At 47.9% G+C, this 14,853-nt stretch overlaps 1 protein-coding gene across 1 annotated transcript in view; it reads left to right on the top strand.

Annotated features, from left to right (window-relative positions):
• The window catches only part of SH3PXD2B (SH3 and PX domains 2B), a 74,973-nt gene that overhangs the window by 30,062 nt on the left and 30,058 nt on the right, over positions 1 to 14,853 (top strand). Inside the window, exons 4-6 of the mRNA XM_028497489.1 lie at positions 657 to 682; positions 7,690 to 7,824; positions 12,498 to 12,602. Of these exons, the coding sequence (XP_028353290.1) occupies positions 657 to 682; positions 7,690 to 7,824; positions 12,498 to 12,602 (266 nt within the window). The remainder of the gene's footprint in view (positions 1 to 656; positions 683 to 7,689; positions 7,825 to 12,497; positions 12,603 to 14,853) is intronic.

The raw sequence follows: 14,853 nt of genomic DNA, 5'->3' as shown, positions 1-14,853 counted from the left end.
AAAAAAAAAAAAAAAAAAAAAAGTATGTTGTGAAACCTGATTTGTAACATTTTGTTCATCATGCAGTTGTGTGTATAAACTCTAACGTGGTTGACAAGTGTATGGGAGCGATTACTCATTCTGTATGGATTCTAGCCCATAATAGTGTCCTCTGTGTCACCGTGAGGGAGATGTGCTGGGTTCACTGCTAGCCAGTTGTCTCCCCGGTTTTAGTGTATTCCACTCACCACCGAGCACTTCCTGCTCCAATTGTACAGCTCAGGGCACTGCTCATAAGTGGGGCAAGGCCTCCACCATGCCTGATGAGGTGGGCGTCAGGCTCAGTGTGGTGTGAGGTCCTAACTCCTGTTTTCAGACTGCATACCCACCTCTACCCCCTGCCTATCAGCTCCTCCCCAGAGCCCCCTACTCTACAAATAGAGTGGAGATGCTGGTCCCCAGGGCACCAGAGCACTTATCAGGCAAAGGGAGAAAATTAAAAGGAATTCTTTTTTTTTATTTTAAAGAGTCTGGGTCCCTGGGACTAGCTTGGATTTTACACTCATTCACTGGAGATGTGGGATGGAAAATCTCAGTTTCCTAATGGAATAACTCATAGCAATACAGAAAAGATATTGACTCATTACTCTTTCCCACCCCTGTTCTTTCCTGTACAGGGAACATGTTGGGAAAAAGAAATCTGGTAAGAATATTTTCCATTTTCTCCTACTCATTTGATGTTTAGCATACCCCTACTGAGCGATGTCCAGGCCCTGGGCACTTCATTGGGGATACAGTGATGTGGATGGATGGATGGATGGATGGATGGATGGATGGATGGATGGATGCTGAAGGACATTTGGGGCTGAGGGGACGATGTGCAGGCTGGGAGGTGCAAGCATACAGTCGATTTGGGCCTGATCCATTTGCCAGCCTCGGCACCAGGCCTGGCTCTGTGCTTCCTTCGATCAGCCACTGATCTGAGCGGTGACAACTGCTCTTGCAGGCAGCTCCCATACTCACTTCACTCTCCCCACAGTCAGTTCTCTTCCTTCCTAACACCCTTTCCGTTCCCTGGACAGCAGGACCCTTATGTCAAAAAAGAGAAGGTGAGAATTTGAATATGCACAGAGGAAAGATTTGAGTTCTCACAGGCCTGGGATTGATAAGCTTAGATTCACAATTGCCCAGCTTTGTCCTCCTGCAACCCAAGAACATCCTGCACATCTGCAAAGGCCCTAGCCCATACCACATCTGGAGCCAATGTGGTCTTCAGAGCTTTCTGGAATTCTAAATTCTTTATCTAGAACTCCAGCAAGTTTGAGGGGGTTGATAAGGATGGGTGGAGAGGAGGCCAAGCAGAGATTCCAAAAGTGGAAAAGGATGCCTTCTCTCATGGGCCTCAGTTTCATCATCTGTAAAATGGGCATAAGGATAGTAATCTACCTTGTAGGAGTATTATAGGATTCATAATAATATGTATAAAGCACTTAGAACAGTGCCTGGCATGTTGTAAGAGACACATGTTTGTGCTGTTTTTATGCTACTGCTATTAATTCAGAACACACAGGTGTTCTTGTCCAGCATCAGTAACAATTCCAAATTCAACAACTATGGTCCCTTTACTGCTCCCTGGGTACAAGGCCTGTGGTCAGCTTTACGGGCCCCAAGGCCATTCCTGCAAGGAAGAGTGGAGAGGAATTGGATTTCTTCGCCTCAAGGTATGGCATCTGGAGTGAACTCTGGTCTTTTCCCAACCAGTCTGTTTACAGCTCTGCTTTCTAGCTTAATAGGTACTGGCCGTAGCCGTGGCATCCTGCTAAAGCTACAAATAGCCCTTGAGCCCTGAGGATAATGATATGTTTCTTAGAAAAGAGCAGAGAGGAGAAGAGAAGCAGACAGTCTTGGTCTGGTCACAGAGTTTCTGGCTTTGAGTGTGCGGAGACTTTCCCGGAGGGGACGGGTGGGAGGGAGAGAGGAAACAGACAGCTCTGGTTTGTGAAAACACAAGTATTCAGTCAGGACAGGCTTGATGAGGGGACTGGTCTGGAAAAGAGAGAAGAAGCTCTAATTTGTGGTGACCACTGTTACATCATTCACCTGCAGTGATGGGGGATGGATTTATTTATAGTTCAACTGGGTGGAAAATAGCATCTTTCTTCATTCAGACTAAGAACCCATGCTGGGACTAGCCTTATTTTTTTATCTGACCTTTGAACACTTCCTTTATGTTAGAACAAGCCTCCTTGATTAAATTCAAAAAGGATTTAAGGTTGACAGCCCAAGCCCTGAAATTTCTGTGTGAGAATTCTGAGTTGAAGAAGGCTTAACTCTCTCTAGAATTTCCCTGTTGTGACTGACTGCCTGGCTGGTTCCTGCAGACTTTGGCTAATGTGGTCTCAAATTCTTCTCATTCTGCAGGAAAAAAATCTTCCCACCAAAATTTCACAGATCATGTGATTATTTAAGGAGCACCTTTTCTTTCTGATGTTTCTACCCTTTACTTATTGAAATATTCTCTTGTTTACTGGCTCTTTCAGCAAGACTGGCAATATAGTGAATTTCTAGGAAGAAAGGCCTATTTTACCATTACTCATCATTTTAAAAATTCTGTGGTAGATGAGGCACTTTACCTTTGGCGAATATTTTATGTTTGTTTGGGGTGTTTTTGGTTTTGTTTTTTGGCCACGCTGCATGGAATGCAGAATCTTATTTCCCCGACCAGGGATCGAACCTGAGGCCCCAGCGGTGGAAGTGCGGAGTTTTAACCACTGGACCACCAGGGAAGTCCCATGAATATTTCATAGCACTTCCTTAATGATAAAATCACCCTTCCACTGTCAAAGCTCCTCCTTTCTCCTGGCTTTTCCTTCCCTCTCATTCCCTGCTGGACCACAAGAATGACACTTCTCATCTAGGAATACTTTGATTTCACACTTGTAGCTCCTAGAACTTAGTTCTGTCTGCATCAACTTTTAGGTACTGCAATTACTATGCATTATAGAGCCTGGTTGCAGTATCATACTCCACCAGTAGATGTCTCCACCTAACACCTAAATGGTCTATGTAGCCTAGTTTGAGGCTCCTAGTAGATCAAATGAACGGTGTTTTGATAAGTTGAGTGCTCTGGATAAAATGAAGGCAACCTGCCCTGGAAGAACTGGTCCTGAAAAAGCAACTCCATGCACTCTTTTCTGAGCCACTTAATGGCAGGAAACTAGTCTAAAAGCTACTGTCGGACTTCCCTGGTGGCTCAGTGGTTAAGACTCCGCCCTCCCAATGCAGGTGGCCTGGGTTCGATCCCTGGTCAGGAAACTAGATCCCACATGCATGCCGCAACTAAGAGTTCTCATGCCACAGCTACGGAGCCAGCAAGCTGCAACTAAGGAGCCCGTGAGCCACAACTAAGGAGGCCGCCTGCCACAACTAAGACCTGGCTCAACAAAATAAATAAATAAATATTTTTTTTAAAAAAAAGCAGTGCTAACGCATTCTTATGAAAAGTAAATAAATAAAAATAAAAGCTACTGTCATAGAGGAACGGGAAGGATATGTAAGCCTCAGACCTGGCCCCTGAGCAAGTCTTGGAAGAAGTGCCAGCCCTGAGCCCTGTGCCAGCACCTGATGTGCTCGTGCCAGCCTAGAGTCCTCAACCCTGTTCCCTGCCCTCCTCATTTCCTGGCTTCATGTCTTGTTTGCAGTGAGTCCCCCAATTCCCTGATCCTGTTCCTGCTCATAGTTAACCCAAATCAATTGGCAGCCTGGTTAGGAGAGCTGGTGCAGAAATGAATAGATCAGCCCATTGATCGGGGTCCTGGAAATTGTATGTGGTACAACTGGGCCACCATCAGTTGTTAAAACCGGGTAGCAACAATTGAACTTTTTGGACAGAGTAACCTGGCTTAACTGGACCTTGACTTATCCAAAGTCTCTATCCCTTCTTACAGGCAAGAAGTAGTCTTTGGTTGCTCGTAAGATAGACAGGTGCCTGCCAGTAACTCAGCACTGTGTGTGCTCAGGAGGAGGCCTGAGCCGTGTAGGGCAGGAAGGGTTTCTAGATGTCTCCATTCATCCTTTGTTCATTCACGCCACAGATGTTCATTGAGCCTCTGCGCTGAGTGAACAAGACAGACACAGTTATTCCTTCAATGTTTATTAAGCACCTATTGTGTGCCTGACAGTGTTCTAGGTCCCCAGGAAATGCAAAAGGTGTTCCCACCATGGGAACACCACGTGGGAAGTAACCTCACGGTCTGGTAGAAAAGACAGATACGTAAACAAAATTAAATGTTGTAAGTGCTGTGAGAGAAGGCGTTTGAATGTCTCCCTGAGGTTGGAAGTCATTTAAAGCTGTTTTAAAATATTCATTCTTTCATTCAAATATTTATTGAGCCTTTGTAGATGCCATTCATGTTCTAGTCCAGGGGTTGGCAAATGTTTTTTCTCTAAAGGTCCAGATAGTAACTATTTTAGGCTTTGCAAGCCCCTTGAAGACTCTGTCACTAATAATAATTTTTTGTTTCCTCTTCCTTTCATTCTCCTTCTTATTCTTTACAAATCTTTAAAAGTATAAAAACACATTCTTAGCTCCCCTTGCACAAAAATGGACCATTTTGTGACTTCTGAGCAAGCTCTCTGGCTGCAGTATGAAGGACGGACTGGAGGGGCAGGATGGAGACCAATCACTGGGTGTCCCGCCTGCACACCCCTGGCCACAAGAAGCCTTTCTCAGGCCCTGGTGAAAAGGATGTGGCGTAGTGAGGATGTGGGTGAAGCGAGGTGATGGAGTGCTAGCAAGAAGGTCCTCCCACATCAGACCCATGGCTCTGCGGGAGGGAATCCTGACGGCTGCCACAAGGCGCAGCAGAGAATCCCCACGCGTGAACACAGACACCTCCTGGCCCCTCCAGCCCACTGCCCACCTGCCTGGGAGACCTGGGCGGTCTCTGTCCACTAACCCGGGCGGCAGGCTCAGCTTCCAGCCTGACTGTGAAGTGGGTGCTTTTCTCCTCTCTCCAGTTCTTTGTCTCCAGTTGAGGCACAGGGGAGCATGGCTACCTGGATGCAGCCCACGTGAGGTTAAAACAGAAGGGCAGATGCATTCCTGGGGTTCTGAGCCCTGAGGCAGATTATATTCTGGGATAAAAACTGTGGACCCCAGTCTCTACCTATTGCATTCACGGGGGAATGTGTCCCCAGCTCACAATGACCAGGACAAGTAGCCAGGAGCCTCCAGCAAGCCAGCGTGTGCCTTCACTCATTCACATAAGAGTACCTCTTAGAAGCACAGTGCCGGGGGGTTAAGGAGACAGTCAAGAGACCACTGTCTAGAGGGACAGCAGAAAGGGGTCAGTGACCAGCCTGCTGTGGGGCCACTGAAAGATGTAACCGCTGAAGTAGCCGGGCTGTCTTGGGCGGTCTGTCATGCTTGAGGCTGGATCAGCTCTGCCGCCTGACCTGGGTGGGAGGTGACAGAGGAGGAGAAGCCTGGCAGTAGTGAAGATAGCCCTGAGAGCTGCAAAGACATAAGACTTGGGGGGCAGTCATGGGGACCTGTGGGGTAAGAGAACAAGATCGCAGACTACCCTTCCTTCCTATCATCTTTTCTTTCCTCACCTACTGCCACCAGGTGGACCTGGTTCAGATCTGGCTTTGTCACCAGGTAGCGGTGAGATCTAAAGCAAGTCACCTGATATGTCTGAGCCTCTGTTTTCTTGTCTATAAAATGGGGGTAGTAACACCCACCTTCCAGGGCAGTTGTGTCTAGGTAGTTTATGTACAGTGTGTAGCCTGTGATAGGCATTCATGTGGGGCTACTTCCCTCCCAATCTACTTCTGAACCTTCATCCCACATCTTCCGTCTCTTTTTTCTCCTCTCTTTCTCTCTTCTCATGCTTTCTCCACCCAGGGTGCAAGTGGCAAGGTTGCCCTAGGGCCCTCCCATTTCCCTCTGTTACCCTCAGCCTGGGAGGGTGAATGGCCAGAACATGGTCACAGAGCCAAGAAGCGGTGACCCTTCTTCACCCGGCTGCAACGCCCTGCTCTGATTTTCCGCATCAGAAATGGAGAACGCCTGGTTCTAACAGAGGGCTTTTGTGCTGCTTCTAGATGCCAGAGGCTGGGGTGCAATGGCGTGCTGGTAAATACTTCACAACCAGCTCTCTGATGGGAAGCCCTGCTCTGTGGCATTTGCCATTTTCCATGGTGTAAATACTCCCACCGTGACCAATTTCAATAAGATACTACCCAACAGAGTTGGGAACAGATGCACAAAATTGGCTCATTATGGGTGTATTTGGACACAGAAATGTTTAAATGGATATTTCAGTGGTTTGTGGAAACAATAGAAGGGAATCCTTTGAATCAGGACTTTCAGAAAACCAGGGCCCACAAGAGCCAGACTGCCTTCCCATCCCATTCAGGCTGCTGCTCTAAAAGTGCTGCCCTCTCTGGAGTGTCTGAACTCAGATGTCCCTTTACATCGTCCATATTCTGTGATATCTTTTCATTTACTTATCAGATATGTCTTAGTATTTAACCAGGGCCACACAGCACTACAACCTGTGGAAATGGCCTCCCCAGGGGCTCCTCTCCCCAACTGCCCCTGCCCTGGTCCAAAGCTACCATCATCTCTTGTCTGCAAACACCATGTCCTCCATCTGGTCTCCTGCTTTTTTTTCTTTCCAGGCTGTAATCCAGTCTCCATGTGGCAGCCAGAACTGTCTTTTTAAAGATGTAAATCTTGTCATTCCCTTCTTAAATCCCTTCAGTGGCTTTCTACTTTAGGGTTTCAAAAAATCCGAACTTCTCGCCTTGGCCCAGCATGCCCTGCCTGCTCTGGCCCATGCCTGCCAGGGTGATCTCATACAGGACCACCCTCTGCTCACTCCTGGACTTCAGCCACCTCCTGCCAGTTCCTAGAAGGCTCCAGGCCCTTTCCCATCCCACAGTGTGCCCGCACCACTCTGTCCCCATTCTCCTCATGCCTCCTTGCCTCAGAGGTCCTTGCTTTATGTCACCTCCCTAGAGGGGTCTTGCTGACCGCTCCATTTAATGTAGCATCCTTTTCCCACTCATTCTTTGGTCTGGCATCCTGGTTGTTTCCAGCAATGCATCAATCAAAAACTAGTATTATCCTGTATACTTAGCGATCGTATATACTTGTGTACGTGTCTCTCTCCCCAACTAGACTGAGCTACTTGAGGCTAGGAGTCATGTCTGTTTCATTCACTTTAGTATGCCCAGCATCTAATAGAGTGTTTGGAACATCACTGGTGACTTCGTGAATTGATAGATGAGTGATTTTGGATGGATGGACGGCAATGGATAGCTAGACGGATGTTTGGTTGGATGAATGATGAATGAATGTTTAGTTGGGTGGACCATGATGGGTGAATAATGGCAGATGGATGAATGGATGGATAGATATGAATGAATGAACTTTCCCGCTATGCTGTCAGCTTCTTCAGGGCAAGTACCACATCAGCTCTGAATCCTTAGTGCCTAGCACAGTGCCTGCGCAAGGACAGGCACTTGGTAAATTTTGGTGGTTGAGTGAGCAAATGAATGAAAGAATAAATGGATGAGGTGACCCTGAGACAAGTCCTGTCACAGCTTCTTTCTCTATTTGGAATGTCCTCCTGACCCACCCTACCCCCTGGCTCCTGTTCCTTCACACATGGGTTGTGTGATGGCATTTTGTATCCCCAGGGGGCGACCTGACCTCGGTGGACCCCATGGTCCTGGAGCAGTATGTAGTGGTGGCAGACTACCAGAAGCAGGAGAGCTCGGAGATCAGCCTCAGCGTGGGGCAAGTGGTAGACATCATCGAGAAGAACGAGTCAGGTAGGAGACCTAGACCACCTCCCTTCCACCCTACACTGTCACCAAGTCTCTGGGACAGGAAACGCTTGGGAGTGCAAAAGCTGCAATGGCCAATCCAGGCTGGTCAGTTTCCACGGATCTGGTTGATGACCTCCTAGAAAGCTGGCCTTGTTTGATCACAGTGCTTGAGTACTCCACTTGGTCACAGCTCACCGGCATTCTGTTGGGTCAGAGGTTATCGACTTGTCCTGAGGTTCACATTTTATGAACATTCCTCCTGGTTTCAGAGTACTTGGAGACGCGGAGTCCAGCATTCCACTGGAAATTTGCTCTGTTGATTTGCCTTTGGCTACCATGGGAGTCCTCCTGAAGGTTCTGTCAGCTGTGGGCTCTGGTGGGATGGACACACTGCCTCAGCCCACCTGCCGTCACGGGGACCACTGGTCACATACAGGCAGACCTCAGAGATATTGTGGGTTTGGTTCCAGACCACTGCAATAAAGCGAGTCACATGAATTTCTTGGTTTCCCAGTGCAAAAAAAAGTTACATTTATACTATAGTGTAGCCTATTCAGTGTGCAGTAGTCTTATGTCAAAAAAACAATGTACATACCTTAATTTAAAAATACTTTATTGCTAAAAAATGCTGACCGTCATCTGAGCCACCAGCGAGTCGTAATCTTTTTGCAATAGTAACATCAAAGATCACAGATCAGCATAACAAATATAATAAGAATGAAAAAGTTTGAAATATCGGGAGAATTACCGAAATGTGACACAGAGACACAAAGTGAGCAAATGCTATGGGAAAAATGACACCAACAGACTTGCTTGATGCAGGATTGCTGCAAACCTCCAATCTGTAAAAAACACATTATCCATGAAGTGCAATAAAGCAAAGCACAGTAAAACGAGGTCTGCCTGTACGCTGGCCGGGACAGAATGTGATGTGACTGAGACACTTAGCCTGGGTTTCCACCTGAACTCCGCATTTCACAGCCATCCAGGTCGCTTCGTTGAGGAGGCTGCTTCAAGGATTAAATGAGGCAGTACATAGAGAGTGCCTAAGCCTGTGTTTGGCACATAGGTACTCAAAAATGTGTTTCCTTCCCTTTTGCCTTTAGCTGCAATAGGGCATTGGTACCATTGAAGACAGAGAGCAAGGAGCAGGGGATGAGTGGATCCTCTCCAGGAAAAAGTGGCATTAAACCCCCACTGGCTTTGTTGTAACTAAAATGTGACATTGACTAGAAATATTAGTGGGCCAATCTCTGTGATATCCCAGCGGCTAGTTAAGGTCCAACAAACAGGGAAAGACTGTTTCCAGCAGCCTCTGGAGCATGTTCCCATTAGTCAGGAGGTGAGCATTAGCCAACCAAAACTTCCTGATTACACAGTACAGCAGTTGTTATCCCTGCTTCACAGCTGAAGACACCAAGACTCCAAGTGACTCAGTCGCTCACCCCAGATCTTGTGACAGGTTGCCGAGCTGGAGTTCTTAACCAATTCCAGCTGGCCCCAAGGCCATGTGACGTTCTAATTCCTAGAAATGAGTACAGGCAGTCTGTGGGTGTGACTGGGATGCTCCGTGGGGATGGAAGAAGGGAGCACCCACCCACCCCCACCCTGCTTTGCTTTGCACGCTTGAGCGACGTTAGGAAGAACACGTTGCTGGGAGAAGGGGAGGAGGCAGGATGGGGTGGGGGCCAAGCCTGGTGTGTCCAGAGGACAGCAGGGAAAAGGCATATGTCCAGATCTTCAAGTGGCCAACAAACTCAACATTTGTTTTCAATTACCTTTTACTTACCCAAGTAATATATGGATATGTTCTTCTTGAAACATTAATGATAAAGTTAAAATCTATTTTTTTCCGCTAGCTTCAGGCCCAGTCCCCTTTCCAAACCCAGATTGCCCTTCTGTCAGTTTGGGGTGAATGCTTCTTGATAACTGTATACACACATGTGTATAAATATGTGTACAGGGATAGGACTTCCCTGGTGGCTCAGTGGTTAAGAATCCGCCTGCCAATGCAGGGGACACGGGTTCGAGCCCTGGTCTGGGAAGATCCCACATGCCGCAGAGCAACTAAGCCCTTGTGCCACAACTACTGAGCCCGCGTGCTGCAACTACTGAAGCCCACACACCTAGAGCCCGTGCTCTGCAACGAGAAGCCACCGCAATGAGAAGCCCGCACGCCGCAACAAAGGGTAGACCCCACTCATCGCAACTAGAGGAAGCCCGTGCGCAGCAATGAAGACCCAGCGCGTCCATAAATAAATAAAGAAAGAAATTTATTTTTTTTGAAAAAAAAGCTCTATACAGGTATATATGTATGTACACAGTGTACACATTTGTACACATGTGTGTATACGTATATGTGCACATGCGTACATATATATAACTGTATGTACACACATACATACACATCATATTTCATGTGTCTATATATAATTTTGTAGGTTTTTTAAGCCCAGTGGTGTATCATTCTATACATTTTGACCTGCAACATGCTTTTTCTTCAGTCAACATTTAGCTCTTGTTCTTTTAACATTTGCATACTATTTGAAAATATGGCATACTATAAGCCATATCTTCCTTTAGTATGAACAGTATATCTGTGTGCACATTGGTGAGTGTTTCTTTAGGTTAGATACGCAGAAGACTGCTGGACCATAAGATACGCATACTTTAAATGTTAAGGTACAGACAAATGACCTGCTTCCAAACTGTGGCCATACCAATTTACTCTCCCTGCAGCAATGCATGAGGCATTTGTTCCAGTAGTTAAGAGCTGAGGCTGTGAAGCATGATGGCCTGGGTCGAATCCCAGCTCTGCCACTTTCTTTGTGACCTTGGTCAAGTCACTGCCCCTCTCTGAGCTTAGCTTCTCCATCTGTAAAATGGGGCAGTAATAGAATGCAGCTCACAGGCTGCTGTAAGGACTCAGCCAGTCAGTAGTAGATGTGAAGCACTGAGACAGTCTGGCGCATCTTTGCTGTCATTGCTGTTGTGACACGTTCCTTAACCCCGCACGGATACCTACAAATAGGAGTCCTTAGGAAGGCATATATGGCATATTTCTGATTTCTGGTTTTCCACAGGTTTATCAACCCCATTCGTTCACACACACACACACACACACACACACACACACACACACACACACACACTTCCCAGCCACCAAAACGTGTATTTTAAAAGGTGCACCCAGTCGAGTAAAGCAGAAGGTGGCTTCTACTTCAGGGAGCTCAAAAGCAAAGCCCTCCCTGTAAGACCAGTAAGCTAGTCCAGAGTCTGCCCCTTCCTTCTCTTCTCCTTTGGGGTCTCCGGAGCCTGGAGGTTTGTGATCTTGGAGAGCAGATCCTATTTTTCCATTTATGCTGTGCAGAGCCAGCTGGGCCCTGTATTAACTTCCTGTGGCTGCTATAACGAATTACCACAAATTCAGTGACTTACACCAACACAAATTTATCATCATATGGTTCTAGAGGTTAGAAGCCCAAAATGGGCCCCAGTGGACGAAAATAAAGGCACTGCTGGGGCTGTGTTCCCTTCTGCAGGCCTGGGTAGCATCTGCTTCTTTGCCTTTTCCATTCTCTAGAGGCCAGCCATGTCCCTTGGCTCGTGACGCCTTCCTCCACCTTCAGAGCCAGCAGTGTTGCCCCTCTCTGTACCTTTCTTCCTTAGCCACATCTCCCCCTGACCTTTCTTCTGCCTGCCTTGTGATTAAACTGGGCCCACCCAGATAAGCCAAGATAACCTCCTATTTGGGAGTTCAGCTGATTAGCAACCTTAATCCCATCTACGACCTTAATTCAAACTCTTTGCCGTGTGCATTGTTATTCTGCCTACCACAGGCTCCATGAGAGCCCTTTCTCTAAAAGGGAGGGCTGGCTTCCCTGGTGGCGCAGTGGTTGAGAGTCCGCCTGCCAATGCAGGGGACACGGGTTCATGCCCTGGTCCGGGAAGATCCCACATGCCGTGGAGAGGCTGGGCCCGTGAGCCATGGCTGCTGAGCCTGCGCGTCCGGAGCCTGTGCTCTGCAACAGGAGAGGCCACAGCAGTGAGAGGCCCGCGCGCCGCAAAAAAAAAAAAAAAATTAAAATAAAATACAATGGGAGGGCCTGAGTCTCCGTGAACGGCCTCTCAAACTGTTATATCTGCAGCCAGATTTACCTTGACATGAACAGATGCAAAATCAGTGTCTCAGATAAGTTATTAGGGCAGTAGTTTCAGTATCAGAGAGCCCTGGGTGCAAGTCGCAGCTCGGCCGTAAGCCGTGTGAACTTGCACGAGTCTTGCCTCTTGGAGCCGCAGTTTCCTCGTCTGTGCAGTAGGGATGATAATGTGAAGATGATATAAGATAATGCAAGTAAAATGATTATCGCCTTGCACACCTTAGCGAAGGGAGCTACGTTCTTTACTCTCATCCTTTAGGACAGCCTTTCTCCCCACCCCCATCCCCGACTCCCCTCCACAGCCCCGTCCCAGGCTCAAGAGCAGGTTTCCTGTTAGCCTGTCTCTAGCAGTTAGCAGTCAGCTAACATGGGTAGTTGTGTTCTACTAATAACATGGTGACTTTTGAGCCTTACGCTGAGCGTTGGCTCCTGTAGCGGCTGAATCTAATATTATATTCTGACGCCCGGCCCTCACACCTCACCCAACTAATATCAGTCTGCACTCTCATTTCCCAGGTTGGTGGTTCGTCAGCACCGCTGAAGAGCAAGGCTGGGTCCCTGCAACCTGCCTCGAAGGACAGGATGGTGTGCAGGATGAGTTTTCCCTACAGCCTGAAGAAGGTAGGAAGCAGCCGGGGCCTTGGGCTCACTGGGGAGATCGTGAGGGCCGGCGGCACCCAATCCCTTCCCTTCAGCCTCTGCCTCCCAGCCTCAGTGGCTCACAAGCTCAGGCCCTAGAGCCTGTGGACATGAAGCCAGGCCCTGGGGTTGGGGCAGAGCAAGCCCGCCCTTTCTCAGGGGCCTTGGGGAGCCAACCCAGGTGAGCCTGGCTGGAGCTGGGGCCCTGATACCTCCATGGGACCTCAGTGGGGCCCAGCCAGATCACTGTCAACAGCTCACTCTTCGTCCCTTGAATTATTCTGCTGGCCAAGGTGCTGGGGCTGCTCCAAGCTCATTTACAAGACATCTGAAGCCATCCAAAAAGACGTCTGCTTTGTCTGCTTTCTGTGTTGGTTTAATGGCCCTGACTGGGTGTCAGGATCAGAGCTGACCCTCCCCACTCACCCACACACACTTCTGTTTCCCAGAGAACTTTCCCTACAGGTATCCTAAAGAGTGGTTCCCGCTGTGTCAGAAACCTTAAGGCCCAGCCAACTCCCTTTTCCCCCCAGGAGCGTTCCTAAATCTAGAGTATGAGTTCACTTTAGCTAATAAACAGGAGGGTTTTGGAGTCAGACCTGAATTTGACTCTCACCACCGAATTTGAATTTGTACCACTTACTGGCTGAGTGGTCTTGGGCCAGCAACTTAACCTTTCTATGCTTCAGCCACTTCCTCTAAAAATGGAAACGATGGTATCTGCGTCATGGGATTTTTTTTTTTAATTAAATGAGATCCCACATGCAAAGCACTTGGCAAAGAACCTAAAACAATGAATAACTAGGAACAGTTATTATCATAGAGCTATGCCTTACCTAAGGTTGAATATTTGGGGCTTTTAGTTGACAGTTTAGAAAACACAAAACCACTTGAGTATGTATTTAACAGAAAAGAGGGTAAGGAGAAGGGATATTTCTATGCTCAAAGGTTAGCAAAAAAAAAAAAAAAAAATGCGTATGTGGTTTGCATTTAGTTTTATCACAGCCAGCACCCGCAGAGTAAAATGCCTTTTGTTTTGCTCTGCGTTTGTGGGGCCCACCAGGGTCTAGGGGCGGCGCTAATGAGGAGAAAGTACAAAAATCAACTCAGATTAAGGGGTAGTCGTGTGCTGCGTGGAAACTATCGCTCCCTTAGACAGTTAATGATGCCTACCACGGGGCATGTCTCTGTAAGGGACTGATTATTGTCCCCATTTTACAGATGAGAAAAGAAGCTCAGAAAGTAGAGACACTTGCCCGGGGTCACACAGCTAGAAGATGGGAGAGAGACCACATTTTCCTAAGGGTTTGTACATTTCTTCCTCCTGCCATGAGGGCTTCTCTTAGTGCCTCTTTATAATCATGCTAGGAATAGCATTGTGTCTATTGGGTGGCTCTTCACTCAAGTTCAAGGTTAGTACTCAGGAATTTGGTCCTTCTGAGACACCTGGGGCGTGGCATAGACACAGAAATAATTGCTCCTAAGTGGGAGCGCGTGCTTGGTGCCGCCTTTGCCTCAAGACACTGGAACTGCTTTCTTCTTACCTCTGCCTTGTGCCCTTCGCCTCCACATGCTGCCCATCCAGTCTCATGGAGATACTGGTCTCTGCCCCAGCCCATGGGCCGCCGCCGGACTCTGGGGGACCTGTATGCCATCAGCTGGCGTCAAGGTGCCTACCTCAGAGTTTTCCTCCCCGCCTGGTATTCGGAACTGGGTCCCTGCATCTGCATGCTCTGGGACTGCCCGTGCCTGTTGCATGTGAGAAACGGTGATCTGGTCTGTACCGTGTGTGTTGGCATGTAGGTTTGGGAGGAGGGAGATTAGGGTGTTTGTCAGCCTGGGGCCCTAAAGTTTCCCAGGGTAAAAAATGATGCCTGGGGGCCCCTGTAATGCTGAGCCAGTGACCTGTTCCCTTCATCAGGTGCATTTGAGTGGCCAGGGAAAAGAAACCCACGTCAAACCAGCTTAAGCAAAAGGGAAGTGTATTGACTCATGTCACTGAAAACCCTAGGGTAGGGTCAGCTTCTAGCATGGCTGGATCCAGGAGCTTGAAAATGTCTGCCAACTGAAGAAAAATGCCCATCCTAGAAGATGTGAGTTAAGTTTTATACAGGCACCTCACTGAGGACTCTAGCCTGGGAGACAGCCTCTCAGATAGCTCTGAGGAACTGCTCCAAAGAGGTAAGGGAGGAACCAGGAAACATAGGAGTTTTTGGCTGGAAAAACAAAACAA

Source organism: Physeter macrocephalus, chromosome 2 (assembly GCF_002837175.3).
Source record: "Physeter macrocephalus isolate SW-GA chromosome 2, ASM283717v5, whole genome shotgun sequence".
In the NCBI taxonomy this organism is placed as follows: Eukaryota; Metazoa; Chordata; class Mammalia; order Artiodactyla; family Physeteridae; genus Physeter; species Physeter macrocephalus.
The sequence above is the reverse complement of the archived record's forward strand: the minus strand, read 5'-3'. Positions and strand labels throughout refer to the sequence as shown.